Source organism: Molothrus ater, chromosome 3, assembly GCF_012460135.2.
Source record: "Molothrus ater isolate BHLD 08-10-18 breed brown headed cowbird chromosome 3, BPBGC_Mater_1.1, whole genome shotgun sequence".
Classification (NCBI taxonomy): Eukaryota; Metazoa; Chordata; class Aves; order Passeriformes; family Icteridae; genus Molothrus; species Molothrus ater.
Genome location: NC_050480.2, coordinates 43743094 through 43758427, shown reverse-complemented (window position 1 = coordinate 43758427; position 15334 = coordinate 43743094). Strand labels below are relative to the sequence as shown.

The following is a 15334-nucleotide window of genomic DNA, read 5'->3' as shown; positions in this document are numbered from 1 at the left end:
GAGTCAAAATTAGGTTTATTTCTGTTTTTCTCTGTTTGTCTGTCTCATATCACCTTACTGGCAGACTTCTTTGGAATGTGATTTTTTAAATTGAAATAAATAGGAAATTATTCTGTTGTCTTTCATCTAATTGTCAGAAATTACAATAACACTCTTCTGCTGGAGTTCATGTTATTTAAAAGCATTGGAAAGCACAAAATCACTCAGGGTTATTTTGTTTAATTTTATTTTAAGGCAGCTTCCTGTTAAAATTTATTCAGAAGATGACAAGTAGGCATTGGTGTGCTGTTCCTATTTTGTTTCTTTCTATGGCTTTGGCATCTATTCCTGCATGTAAAGTACTTGGTGCTGAAGGACTTCATGCTTTAAGGTAAAATATATACTGCATTGTGTTCTTACAGCCTTTTTCCAAAGAAATGTGCTCACAGTCTGCAGAGCCAGAATTTGATTCATGGTTGTTACTTCTGAAGGGATGGTTGTGCATGGGAATTAAAGGCTCTGTCTCTTTTATGTCTAATTTGCAGAGGAAAGCAATTCAAGAACCAGTGTATTTATATCTCTGTAGGAAGTTAAAAATAGCAGAGTTTTTGCATTTTAGATCTTCATAGTTTCTACTTTTTTAGAATAATTTTTTCCTGGTCTTCCACAATTCCTGGTTGATACATATCACACTTCACTTTTTTTCTAGTTGCATTACAGCCTGGTTTAATAGCAATTGAGGCTGTATCAGGGGACAGCCCACAATGCTGGAAACTGAATGATTTCTAAATAAAAGTCTAGTTAAAAGTTCTTGGCCTCACTATGGACCTTAATCACACTGATATTTCCTAAATGCCTGCTTTCACTTCCTAGAGCTACAAAAAATCATTTGTCATTCCAGTTTAATCAAATTGGAGCATTTAAATAAAATCTTACTGGTGGTTGAAGGAATACTGAATAGAAGCAGTTTACAAAGAAAAGAAAAATATATTAGATATACCTTTGCTGATAAAAGAGCACTGAAAGTTTCAGTTTTTTGCTTGAGTGAGATTTTGATGGGAAACATTGTAACTTGTTACAGATAGAAATGCTAATATTAAATTACCAGTCTGAACTGATGTGATCATGGGGATTGTTCCTTTAGTTTTTGTTTTGTTCTTTCTTCTCCCTCTGGTTTTTCAGGTTTGTGCTCAACCAAGTTTTATTATCAGTTTTTGAAAGTACATGTGACAGTAATGTTGGTACTGGATTGTTTGTGGTCTGATCAGGCAGTATTTGTGCCACACTTAATAGAATATGTCTGTTACATGCAATCTAATGTGTTTTAAATGGTTAATAATTAGAAAATACATGAAAATGTTTACATTTTTACGTGTGTGATTTATACAATGTGTATTTTTCCTCTTTACAGAGATGTCCTCCAGTGTACTATGATTACACATCAGATTTTATTGCGTGGAGCTGCTCAGTGCTATCTTCTTCAAACAACTATGCATTTGACAGATGTGGTCAGTTTGGGGTTTTGTGTTTTGTTTTATTTTTTGTTTTTGCTTTTTCCTTGATGTAATAGAAACACAGTGACACTTTTACAGGACCAACTGTATTCAAAAAATTGCTTAATACAGTATTCATACTGATCTTGCTGGATTTGCAATTTTTTTTAGTGACTGTCTAAATTGTACTATGTAAGTGTGGTATGCTTCTGTTACCTTTGGTTTTCCATAAGAAATATTCTTTTCCATTAGTTTTTATTAGTTGATGTTTTATTTTAGGGTTTTCATGTGGTAGTTATCATAACAGGATATTGTTCCACTATAAACTCAGGTTTTAGCAGATAGAAACTAAATAGACTTTCCTGTAGTTCCTAATAATAAAAGTATTTGTGATATCAGAATGATAAAACTACCATTACTGTCAAAATAGCAGGACTGTACTTATTCAGTGGTCAAAGTATTCATGTTTTGTTTGTTTTATAGCTGGCTTTGTAAATGAGTAGTCTTCCATGTTGTGTGTTGTGGCTATAAACCTGTCTGATTTTATCTTTAGAAATGCAGAACTAGTACTTATGAGTCACTCTTACCTACATTAATTTAAAAGGTGTCACCAGTGAATAGCACTATTCTTACAGTAATTCATTTCTTTTCAGATAGACTTTAATACTTGGGAAAATTAAGTTTTGTTCCTTGGTACTGATAAGTTGATCCCAAAGTGGCAGAAATGAGTCTGAATCATGAAAAAGAAAATGAATTTCTTTTACTGAAACTTGCCAGATAAAGGCAAACTTCTTGAGTTGTCATACAGGTATTATTTATTTATTATTTTGTTGGCAGCTATTGTATCTTGATTAATTTCTTCAGGAGAAAGTGTCCTTCTCAGAAGTTTCAAGCTTTCTTCTGTCCCTTAGACCAGAGGAGTCCTTAAGGAGAGATACCTTGTTATGGACAGAGGTGAGAACTGAAGCTGGTTTTATGTTCATCAAGCCCATCACTGGTAGAAATAATATCACTGGCAGGATAATCTCAAAGGAAAAAATGTGCATACCATGTGGAGTGAGATTATAAATTGTAAGTTTTCACAGGATATGTATTTTATGTCTTTGCGAGATGTAAAATGCTGTGAATGAAAGTTCAAAGATGAAATAATTTTTATGTAGTATATGCTAGAGCCAGCTGATCATGTAGCCATAACTTTTGGTTACTTGTACAGCCATATAATGATAAAGTGATTTTTTGCATAGTGTCTTCTTGTCATGTATGCTGTACATTTCATCTTTGGCATACAAGTTAAAAAAAAAAAGCTGGTCTCACTAGATAGCACTTGATTGGAAGGAACTCTTTTGACATAAGGGAATTTTTACCAGTGTTGCTTAATTTTAAGAGTTGGTGTTTTTCTTATATTGGTACCACTGACTTTTTGGGGGTGCTCTGAGCTACCCTCTGGAAGAACATTTTTCTGTGTGTAGTTAAAGGGGAGTAGTCTGCTAAGGCTGGAGGTTGCTTGTGCACTGAGCACCTCTTGCAGTGTGTGGGTTTGCTGATGTGAGAGTTTGTGTTTAACAGTGCTCTGGTGTGCTGCTGCTAAATCAGTGATGTCAGTGCACAGCTGCCAGACCTGCTCAAGGATAACATACTGTTCTTCATTCAGCTTTGCAGTTGGTTGCAAGTGAATGACAGGTGCTTCAGGAAGTCTGTAACCTCTGATTTTGGATGTCAGGAGACATCATCATTATGTCAGTATGTGCGCAGTCTTGTGGGAGAGTACCTTAAGACACCTGCATCTGAAAGTAAGTTAAATGGGTATTAATAAAAACCACCATTTTAAAGAGAATTTTAAAAAAATGTACAACATTCCCTTAGATTTTAGAAAAATGTCTTTTTTTTTTTTAATTGCACCTGTTAAAGTTCTACCCTACCTGTGTATTCACAATTTTTAAGTTTGAACCTTATTTTTTAATTCCATAAATAAAATTTATATTTATTTCCTTTCCTCCATAAATTAAAGTCCTGCAGTATGAATTGAACATTAAGTCTTAATGTTCAGTTTTAATGCTGCTCTGATGCTTGTCCATTAAATTTATTCTGTCACTCTTTTGATGGTGTCTGAAAATTCTGGACTGCAGGGGGCAGAGGAAAGCACAAGGGAGTGTGAACCCACACAGGTTCTGTCACCTTTCTCAGCAGAGCTTTGTAAAATGACCAGGTGTTTTTATAGCGGGAAAAGGGCCTTCCTTGTTCACTGCCACATTTTGAATTATTTACAATGCCAGCTTTGTATCTTCTTTCAGACACATTGAAAAGAATGGCAAATTGATTTTTTAAAAATACTTCAGCTTTTGTGTGGCATTCACAGTCATAGTGAATTTTACATAGTTATATATTGTCAAAAAGTCAAAAGTGAACACTTCTACATACTATACGTAGAGGAGATAAAAAAGCTAGATCAGAATTTGCTGATCATAAATAGCTTCAGAAACTTCCTGCAGACCAGGAAACTTGACTGGATTGTCTTACTGTTAGAGAAGTAGTAAGCAAATTCTCTCTGTTCATGCTTCAGGGTAAATTTGATAAAAATTTTGGCAGACCTTCTTCCTGACATGTTTGTTTAGTCCTTGACCTATATTACCTGCAATTCCATGGCAAGCATCTGGATTTCACTTGTAAAAAGTGATGTTTGTAATTCCAGTTTTATATGAAACTTAACTAATAGGAAGCTCTTTAGAGGGGAAAAAAAAAAAATGAATCATGTCCAGCTGCTTGAATTGGACCTCCCAAATGTGTTTTGTTTTCTAAATTCCCAAAGCCAGAAACATACCAGTTTAAAAAACCCCTGAAACAAACTTACATACTGCTATTTAAGAATTTTATTAGTATGATGATGAAGTTCTGTATAAAAGATCAATAAAAAGAGAAACTTAGGTTTTTTATAATTTCCTCTTTACAGAATAGTTCTGGTTCTTTATGTGGTTAGCTCTGTGGTCAAAATCACAGCTGATATTTCAGCTGAAGCGTAGTGGAATTATGTTCTTCATTAAATTAATTTGAATATGCTAATGTATTTTTTAAAGTAATGGAAAAGTCTGTTGTGAACTGCTACGTAACATATTGCCTAAAATTTATGTGAGCATAAAGACTAATAGATTTAAATTCACATCTAGATAAAAAATGCCAAAAATTAGTAGTAATACTTATGTTAGCATTGTTTTTTCTACTGTTAATTTATTAAAATAAGTTACAAACCCCGAAGTTTTAGAAGTTAATGCAAAGGTATTTTTTAGTTACTGTGGAAACCTTAAAATATCTTTAATCAGGAGAAAATTGCTTTATGCCTGACTGGTTTGAAGCTAAGCTTGTCTCAACAATGATTCTGTTGGCTGCTGATGTGGAGCAGATGAAGAATAAATGCAGGTAAGTATGAAATATCTTGTTTTACATTTCTGTCTTTTTCAATCCCCTCACTCCTGAAGGATCCACTGAAGCCTGATGAAGCTGGGAAGCTGTCCTCTTTTCTCTGTAGACTTTCCATCAGCCTGATCATTCCTTAGGCCTTGTGCAACTGTTGCTGCAGACTTACTGGGTAACATTCTAAAGATACTTAAGTGTCTTGGAAACGTGTCCTCTTTATTTCCATAAGTAACTTCAGCACTTAAGGCAGATACTCAGAAGAAGACTTTCTTTTTAATTTTTGTTTTTGTGTAGTGGAAAAAGCAACATAGAGTGGATTGAACTAGAGGCTTTCTTGAACCCTCTTCTGGATGTCTTGATGAAACTTGGCAGTAATGCTTACATATCAACACTGAAAACAGATAAAAGCCTTCAGCTTCTCTTGAAGTTATTGCAGACCCGTTGGTTAAAATGTTCCAATGCACAAGATGGTTAGTGACATCTTCAGTCTACTGTGTCTTCTGTTCATTACAGTCTTAACTGCAGCTAAGCTACTTCACTGTTTCATGGCTATAGTCTCAAACTAATACTAGCCTAGAAGTGGTAAATGCAAAACTTGGCAATCTGGCATGTCTGTTATAAAACTTGAGCTGTGGGTCCAATCTTACAGGTGTCCTAAGGACTGGGAATTGAGAATGTGGAAACCTTCTGAGAAAGTAATTGTTGTCCATTAGGATTAGATTATCAGTTAAAATTTGAAAAGTGTGACTGTATTGCAAATATTTATGGGCAAATGAGTGGATTCTATGAATCATTTAGACACTTCAGAAAAAAGTAACTACAGAATCCCAGCCTAACCTGCTCAGATGCCACAGGTTCAGCCAGAGTATTCCCTGAGTGCATAAAGTGATCCTGCTGCACATCCTATTTTCTGAGTTGACTGGTAGGCTAAGGGATACCCTTTGAAATATGAGCCTGGTGATCTGTCTGTCTGGGACTGTTGCCCCCCACAGATGGAGCACTTTAACTTGTAGATCTTTCAGGAGAGTTTGAACAAAAACTATGGAGTCCTTACTACTCCTTTTGAGAGGACTTGGTCTGTTTGTAACCAGAATACACCTGAATGTTTTTCCTGAGAGCAAATGAGAAATTGCAGTATTATTTTCATTGAATTTTGGGATGCTGAATGGGAATAGGAGGGATCTTGGTGTTTGATTTCTGCTCTTCCAGATTATTTTGGGATTTTTTTTCAGGGTGTTTATAATGTGGAATAGAAGAGTAGTTTTGGAGTGGGGAGATTCCATATCTAGGCTCTTATTTGTAACAAAAATAGTTTTAGGTTATATATCCAGGTTTCATATACATGTCTAAGTGCGGTCCCAAAATAAATGCCACCCTCATTTTAACAAGTGCTGTATGCATTCAACTCCCTCCCCCCTTAAATTTTGGCTGTTTGTGTGAAATCCTGAGCACTGATTATGCAGGCTGTTAAATTTCATGTTGGGCCATGGTCTCTCTGACTGGTGAAGTGGATCCCTTGAAATAAACTAAACTGGAAGTGTCCACTAAGCTACCACTGTGCGTTCAGCGTACAGCACAAGGATAGAACAAGCCTGAAACAGACCCCTACAAAACACATACAAGCCCATGCTAATTTTTTAGTATCAATAATAAATAAGTTCCTTGTGCCTTTTTTCTTGTGCTTGCTAATGTACCTGCAATGGATTGCTCCTGCTGTGGGAATTTTGACACCTGACATGGCATGTTGAGCTCTGCTAACAGAGTTCCCAAGGTATGGCAAGGCTGAGCCCTGCAGTGTCCCCATCCTTTTGAAGGTCCCTAGAGGTGCTCCAGTACAGCCCATTATCAGTCTTTTGAGAGGCTTTCTGAATTGCATTGTAGTTTTACGTTAAGCAATGATTGCTTTTCTTAAAATTATTTTCTACAGTGTTTATGTGCTTCTTCCTTCTGCACAGGAGAACCAAGTAATAAATATATTTTTTTTGTGCCGCTGTGAATTGACTGAGGTGTGGGGTGGGAAGATTAATGCTGTGCAATACTAAAGTTATGTTTCTGTGTTGATTAAGTGGGAGGTGAAAAGTCTTGTTTGTCAAATGCAAAACAGTAAAATGGTAGGGAGTAATAAAGGAATTTAACCTTGTAAAACAAAAATAATTACAAGTGGGAAGTGTTTTATTTAAGAATATTTTTATGACGATAGACATGCCTGAAATGCATGCTGAAATCATCAGCTTTCTTCTGCAGTTCTTGCTGTCTAAACTGTTGTTAGATTCATTATTTTAAACAGTAAGATTTGGTAATTATTATCTTCTGCTAGTGTCACAGAGCCACTGGTAAGGAATTGGGTTTTATGTCCAACATGCTTAACTGAAGATGTTGTTTTATAAGTGCAGATGATGTTTTAGTGATGTGATATTTTCATGATGAAACATGATGATAATCTGACATAATTGAGCTGTTGGTACTAAACAATTTAAGCATTAGAAATGTAGTCCAATGAGCCATTTATAGTAGGGAATGTTGAAAGTAAGTACAGTATGGATTTGGAACTTCCGGAAATACTTCCCTTTGTATTTTTGCTTTTTGAAGACCTTACACTTCATGTAGCCAACTTATTCTGAAATGGTACTTAGGGTCAGCTCCAGAAAGAAACAGCAGCTGTAGCCTCTGGGTAATTCTCCTAAACATTGAAACTAATGACTGCTATTTTTAAAACAAGGTGGCCATGCAGAGTATTTTACTCTGTTTTCATACTGACATGTTATTTCCTTGGCTTTCAGCTAGCCCTTACCCTTGAAACACAGACTGCAGTGTGTCTGTGGTTAAATATGTTTTACAAGAGTGACCTACCTCCCTTGTGTATAAACTTGTGTCATTGTTTGTGAAATGCTAAGTACATGTGGTATACTTGGTAGCCTAGCCTTTTCTTGTGGACAGTACCACATTTTGTGTCATAATTTTGTATTTTCATTTCCAATGTTAAGCCTGGAAGCTACTCAGCTAAAGTCTTGTAAGGTTACAGTATTTCCAAGGATGAATTTTTCCTAAACATCAAAAAAACCAGACCAACAACCAGCAAGCCCCCAAAACCAGTTTTCAAGTCAAAAAATATTAGGAATGGACAAGTATATTTTTCTCACATAAAGTTAATTGTTGCATATGAAAGCTTTTGGTATTTATTCAAGCCTAAGTTCAATAATAAGCTGTTTGTGCAGAGGATTAGGAGTAGAACAAAAGTGTGCATTAAAAATTGGAAAGTTGGACTGTGGTCTTCTGGTCTTGTGTGGGTTTTGGTTCACTAAAACATTGTGAATCTCAGGAAATAATATAATAATAATGTAATCTGGTTTGATTCTTTCAGCCTTATGGCTTACACTGTGAAAGAGTACGGAGGTGTTTCAAGTTGTTTTTAGCTATTTGAGTACTGTTACTGTTTAACTTTGTAACATAAGCAAATCTGCATGATAGAATAAAATTCTTAAGGGAATTGTATTTCTGTGTATATACTTTTTTTTCCCTCCACACAGATGAAGTACTGTTCTTTATCTGGAAATCTCTTGTGACACCTGTGGAGAGTATTCTTGAATTTGTTCTCCGGCGGCTTATTACCAATGAGTTAAGCACTGTGAGTAATGATTATGAGACATACTTTGGTGTGGTTTTGCTTGTTAGTTTGATTTACCAGTGTTCCTAAAGTTCATATAAAATCGTTGAACACCAAGAAAGTCAATTTGCATAGACACACTTCTGTTAACTTTTTTGAATGGACACAGTAAGAAGGAAAAAAGAAGTTTCTTTACAAGTAGTGTTTAGTGTCTGTAGTCTGCATTTCTTGTTTCTTCTTAAATCGTAAGAAATCCTGAGTAGCATGTACTGCTTAATATCTACTAGTTTAGCTGTGGATGTAAGTTGTTAGGTGTTTGGAGGCTTTTAGTACATATTACTTGACTATCTTACACTGTTTGCTCATTGCTGTGCCCGGTGTTTTCTAAGTTTCTACCCCAAAGAAACCTGAGACTTTTTAAGCAAAGCAAAAGTTAGAGTTGCATCAAGAGAATGGCATCTGAAAGTCAGTTTTAAAGATTTAGAAGTTAATAACCTCCCCCAAACAAACCCCAAAATTAAAAGTTTTTCAATTGCAATGACAGTTGTAGTTTTCCTTCTGCTGTCATTAGTAGTTTTGTCATGTAGTAGTCATGTCAGTAGTTTTCTTTCTGATTTTCAGTTTCATTTCCCCCTCTTACTGATTGGGATTGCATTTGTTTCCTCACATTTAGGTTGGTGACCTGGATCGTTGTGATCTGTACTTGGCTTTAATTCCAGAGATAATGAATTTGTGCTTGAAAGTCAACTTGAAGAAAATGTCATCTATCAAGAATTTCCTTTCATCCCTGATAAGTGCATCTATTCGTAATCTTCAGGAGAGAAATTCTGAAAAGGTAATTTAACATTATTTACAACAATAATATAAAACAAGCTAAGAAGTAGTAATTAAGACATATGCTAATAATTCTGCTAATATGCAGAATTTGGATTCTGTATTAATAATTATATAGACATACTTTAAACATAAGTTAACATATAATTGCTTATTTCTATTGTGATGTTTATAATGCATAATATTATATCTAATGTGAAGTTAAATAATAGTTTGTGTGACTATTGTGTGTATGTGCATATATATTCCTTAACACATGTCTTTATTTGGCAGTGTAATATGAATGTATAAGATTTTTAGTACTTTGTTTTTTTTATATTGAATTATTTAGAAGTCTATATAGCTAAAGTAAAATTCTTACTGTAATCATGAACTATGTACTCAAAGATTTTTTTTCCTCAAATATGAACTAATCTTACTGATCAAATAACTGTTAAATGAAAATATCTTTTGTGCTTGTTGACTTCAAACCTGGAACATACAGAGAAAAAGACACTCCAGAACGGAGCATTGCTTTGGCATTTTCATGTAGTTATGTTGATTGTCCCATTGTTCTGTGTTAGGCTACCATATCTGAAATAGATAAATTTACAGAGGGTAAAGGAACATTAATGACTTCCCTGACAAAAAGGAGATTTAAATCAAGATTTGTTGGTCAATATAAACTTTGGTCTTATTATTTGGTATTACTGTTTTGCTCAAGAACAGGTAATAACACCTTAAAAGATTGTAAGTATTTAATTAGCTAGGTTTGTGTTTTAAGGGAACAAAGAACAATACTTAATTTTATTTTTTTCCCTTCATTTATTTGAATTATATACTTTTTCCAGTAGTTTCAAAGTAAACATTTTCTGGTTCAAACTCAGTGTTCACTGGGGGCCTTTACCAACTTATTTTGAATTTAGAGGAATTATATTTTCGTTATGGTTTCTTCAGCTGCTTCAGTTTCAGAAGAAGAAAATGCTGAGTAATAACAGATGAAAAAAGTCTTTCCTGTGCTCTAGACAGCCAAAGTAACTTGGAGATATTTAAATAACATCAAAGTTTTCTTACTATACAGGCATTATATGCTTCTTGGCATTTTTTAAAATGAGACTTTTAATTTCATCCCTCTTTTGAATATATGTGTTTATCATACAAAATAGCCAGGGCATGGTTGTGATTTTTTTAGGTGCTTGGAGCAGCTAGTGTGTTGTATTCCAAATTTCAGCTGTTGTGTTGGGTTTCTGAATAACTGGACCCACATCCTTTTTTCTAATTGCTCTCCAGCAATGTGTGTGAACTGTTACCTGGCAAGAGAGGAGTGTTCCATCACAGCCACACTGCCTGCACTTCATGCCCAAGTGACTGGAATTTAGAATATTTATGCTTCTGTCAGTGCTTGTAACTTGTGAGTGTTTGTGCTGCCCCAGCCCAAGCCAGGCTGCCTTAGGCTCAGGGGAAGAAAATACAGAAGTAGAAGGATGCAGAGTTGCTGCCTTATGATGTCTGTGGTGATGCCAAGAGGAGAATCATTAGAAGTATGTTATTAGTAGGTTATTTGTATCATATGAGAAGTTGGTATGTGTTTTTTCATGTATGATTTGGTTTCTTAGGAGCTGAAGCTTAAGGAACAAATTAGAAAAGTAGCTAGCATGGCTTCACTGGCAGCTGTATGTGAGATAATGGATGGGGAGCTGCAAGTGCACCTGGAATCTCTGCCTTCTGTGGATGCTCTGAAGAAATTCATTTCCTTTTCTCAATTCAATGAAGTATTAAAGAAGCCATCTTATATTGAAGAAAAAAATAGGTATGTCTGCTAAAGTTTCAGTAATTCTCTAGAACAAACTTGATTAATGTGAAGCAGTAGTTAAGATGTTGGCTTTTCCTTTTCTTTGACAACTTCTTGCCAAGATAAAAAGGAAGAATTCTGTACACAAATTGTTCACTCAGTTGCTCTTTTGTCTTAACATCCAGGTTTTGGAACATTAAAGCAGCCATAATTGATTAGACCAAAGGTTCTTTTGTTAAGTCCTCTAGTTTTGTGAAGCCAGAGCTAGCTATGAACACTGCTTACCCTTAGGCCAGATTAAATATATGTACACTGCAGAAAGCCATGACATGTACACAAGCAGGTTTAAATGGTAATTATTTACTGTTGGGAAGGGAAACCCAGAGGAAGCCAGAGAGCCAAACCCCAAATACTTGGGTAACAAAAAACCACAGCCAGCACATAGTGATGTTTCCACTGAATACTATCACAGGGTAAGACAAGCCCATAATTGATTTTTCTCTTTAAAAACCATTTAATTTTTAGATTTTTTTTCCATGTACTTGTCCACGTGAGCTGTATAAATCTTAGCACCTTGACGTAGTGCAGTGAGTTTGTACAGTTAAGCACTTCCTGGTGGAGTAGGAATGTGCAGGATAAACTTAACACAATATTTATTTAAGAAAAGTATTTTTTTCACAGCTTATGTGAAGAAAAGACATCTCAAGGATGGGGGAAAATTGTTGCGCGCTATGTTCGCGACCAGTGGATTTGCCTCCGTTTTGTTTTAAATTCATTTGCAACTCTGGCTCAAGGGTGTGAAGAAACTTCAGTAATGTCACTGTCCATGGCTGAAAGGTCAAAAGAAATTATACAGTCTGCATTGGAAGCCCTGTCTATTCTTCCTTCAGACCAAGTTTCACCTGTGTTTGACTGCATGAAAGTCCTTGTTCCCAAGGTAAAATATTAACCTGCACAGTTTTAATAGTTTTTTGGGTGGGTTTCTTTTGTTAAATGTAACAATTTTTTATCTCCTTATTTACAGCTTCTGGACTCATCAGAGGCTCTCTGCATAGAAGCATTTGATTTGGCTTGGAAAATTATATCCTCTTTGAGCAACACACAGCTAATATTTTGGGCCAATCTAAAAGCTTTTGTTCAGTTCATCTTTGATACTGAGGTTCTAGCTGTTGCTGCAAGTGCAAAAGGTCAAGCATATACCAAAATAAAAGAGGTCAGTTTCAAGAATTCTTTTTTTTTTGAGAAGGGAACATAAATTTTGTGTGGATGTAAAAATGTACTTTATGCTTTATTTTCCCTTCAGCTATTGTTGTGAATTTTTCATTTCTGAAAAGGCCCAGGTTTGAGAGTGTTAAGATAAAAGACCTTAGAATAAGATTGAAGATAAACAAAGATATTGTTTCATCTTGTGGCACAGAAAATGAAAAGTACTGTGTCTTTGATTTTTTTTAGACTGTTCCCTATCTTCTGCATGCAGTAAAATTAGTTTTTTTCATTTATTTTGTTTTTACATAAAAATAAACTTCCTCTTCCTCTTGACTATTTTGTTTCAGATTTGACACCTGAACTGTCATAAACTATTAATATTCTGGGAAAATGATGCCTTTTTCTAATAGTTTACTCTTTATGAAAATGGTGTCTTAGATGAAAAGCTAGAACAGTTCAAAATTTTGTAGATGCTCTTGAATAAAGCATTTTTACTGCTTCTTTAAAGGTTTCTTTTCCTCTGTTAGTCCAAGTGTAGAAAACAAAAGACACACAGTCACCTTAGAGTTCAGTTTAATACCGCATGGGAGACCTGCTTCCAGAGTTAAGGAGAAAAATGCAATCTTTATTCTTCTTTTTTAAGATTTATGCAGCTGCCAGAACTCCAAGAGTTCTTGCATGTGTCATGGTGTTCTTTTTTTGATTAAGTCCAGAAAACCATTTTCAGTACTGGGGTGTTGGTTCCTATTGGCTTTATACACTGCAAAGTTGTTAGCTGTTTCTTTTTACATAATCTTTCCTGGGGATTTTTCTTTTTTTTTCCCTCTAAGTATTAATTAAATATTTGTACAGAACAGTCCACAGTGAGTGCAAGACTTTAGTAATACATTGTGAACTATCTAGCAGTGTATTTGTCTGTTAGATTTAGAACCACATGTGCTGCTTTGCTCTTGGCACAACAATCACACTGGGAGGGGTTGCACTTTTCCTTTGAAGCCACCATAAGTAGCCCTGCCCTGGTGTCACACTCATAACTGTAAGTAATAGCAAATGTCTCAAATTTATTTTCAGCCCAGACGCAGCAAAATTGCTTTTAATAAAATACAGAAATTGACACTTTCTAGGTTTTTAAAACTGCTGTGATATATCTGTATTAGCCTTCATTACCTTGAATGTAGCCCCAATTATTTTCTTTGGTTTTTTTTGAAAACTTGATTCAAATGAATGTTACAATTCCTTATTTTAAACACTTTGCATTTGCAGTCTCCCTGTGGACCCAGGCCAAAATAAGAAATGTATGTAAAGATGATAAATTATCTCTTCTGTTGTAGAAGTTGGTTGGCTTTTACTTTTCATGAATATCTGTAACAGCTAATTGTATGCTCAGTGTTGCAATAACTAATGAGCTATAGTTAGTATTTTATTTTTCTTGATCGTAAAACCTGTTTAAATTCTTACAATTACTGCCTTAACTTGGCAATTAGTATTTCAAGCATTATGTAAGGTGTGTTTTGCCAATGTTGAGAGTGTTGAGTCCGTGTGACAGCTATCCCATTGTCTGCAGTGGGACATACCATGGCAGCAGGCATCAAGGAGCTAATGAAGGTCTCCTATACTCAACAAAGGGCTTCTGGTCGAGCCACCTTCTGCCCCTTCATAAGAAAATGAAGATAAAGTTCCCAAGCAAGTGCCTACTTATGTATATTCTTATTCCAGTCCTCAACAGTCCCTGTGCCATTGACCCACTGTGCAATTGTAGCTAAAGAGAAGAAAATATGGACCTGCCTGATGTTGATTTGTCATAGAAGCACAATTTTAATTTTGTTTACCACAGTGCACTCTGTCTTTTTAGTAGTTGGAAGGGGTGGAACAAAGGGTTATTTTTCAGTCAAAAAAGGGAATATTGCTATGGTAATACTGAGAAGGGCTTCCACAGAAGGTGCCCAGAGCACTGTTGTCTTTAGATTAATTTCTTCTGCCACACTCTTCTTTTTTCTTTGTGATTATTCTTATGTTAATTATGCTAGAACTTAAATACCTTAAATTTCTTTTGTGTGTCCTGAACTTCTACTATATTAGTGAAACAGCTGAAAAAAATTTCAGGATTGAGAAACGCATAGTAAATGCTGTGCTGCTTCCTTATAGTGAAACAATAACTCAGTTTTGGAATTACTAGGAAAGTTACAATGCCTGTCTTTGCACTGGAAAATAGGTTTGAAATCTTGGTAAAAACCTTATATGCTACTAGGGGAGAGCTTTCTTTCCAGCAAGTGTTCCTCCAGACTGCATTGCAGTATTTCAGTTTTAAGTTCTTCGTGAGCTTCTTGGTGCTTTAATGCTTAACAATTCAGAACAACTTTCTCTATGAAACCAGCATTACTGACAAAGAATTTTCACATTATCAAAACTGTCATTTTGGGAAGTGCAGGGAAGCAAAGCAGCTTTGTTTATTAGGAGCTGTTACACCTTCTGAAAAACGATTTTCATGGACAACTCTAACTGATGTCTAAAAAGGAATTCTTAGAAAGCCTTACCTGTTCATTCTGTGTCTCCCCGCCCTCTCCCAGATGCTTGCAATTTCTTAGAAACAAAATTTACTTTGTATGTGAAATTTACTCTTGCACTTACCCTAAGGAAGGGAAAGAAATGTTTTGGGGCCATTTTTCTTGTTTTGTTTTGTTTTTCTTGTTTTTCTTTTTGGAGAAGCTTTAGATAGCAGTTTCAAATATCATAAATATGCCCTCCTTAAAAACAAAAAATAAATGGTACAAAGACACTTTTGCACTTTAACTTAAATATGAACTTTGACATGAATGTAATCCTTCTTAAAGAACAGAACTAGTGATATGGCAACTTATATAAGAAATTTTGCTTTATGTTTAATTATTTTTTGTAAATTGGTATAAGGATTGATTAAAACACTAGGTTTGTTCTCATGAAGTAAGCCCTGGCTCATTTGTTCCACTTACCAGGAGATTTGATTAAAGCATCTGGCATTTTATCTGTTTAAGCAAAGATCAGTTCTGGTTTATAAGTATA

The 15334-nt window shown here is 35.1% G+C and overlaps 1 protein-coding gene across 1 annotated transcript in view; it reads left to right on the top strand.

Annotated features, from left to right (window-relative positions):
- TARBP1 (TAR (HIV-1) RNA binding protein 1) overlaps positions 1 to 15334 on the top strand; it is a 31943-nt gene that overhangs the window by 5552 nt on the left and 11057 nt on the right. Inside the window, exons 7-17 of the mRNA XM_036380010.2 lie at positions 235 to 370; positions 1391 to 1487; positions 2337 to 2426; positions 3124 to 3262; positions 4787 to 4883; positions 5175 to 5350; positions 8408 to 8505; positions 9158 to 9319; positions 10914 to 11107; positions 11771 to 12026; positions 12114 to 12302. Of these exons, the coding sequence (XP_036235903.2) occupies positions 235 to 370; positions 1391 to 1487; positions 2337 to 2426; positions 3124 to 3262; positions 4787 to 4883; positions 5175 to 5350; positions 8408 to 8505; positions 9158 to 9319; positions 10914 to 11107; positions 11771 to 12026; positions 12114 to 12302 (1634 nt within the window). The remainder of the gene's footprint in view (positions 1 to 234; positions 371 to 1390; positions 1488 to 2336; positions 2427 to 3123; positions 3263 to 4786; positions 4884 to 5174; positions 5351 to 8407; positions 8506 to 9157; positions 9320 to 10913; positions 11108 to 11770; positions 12027 to 12113; positions 12303 to 15334) is intronic.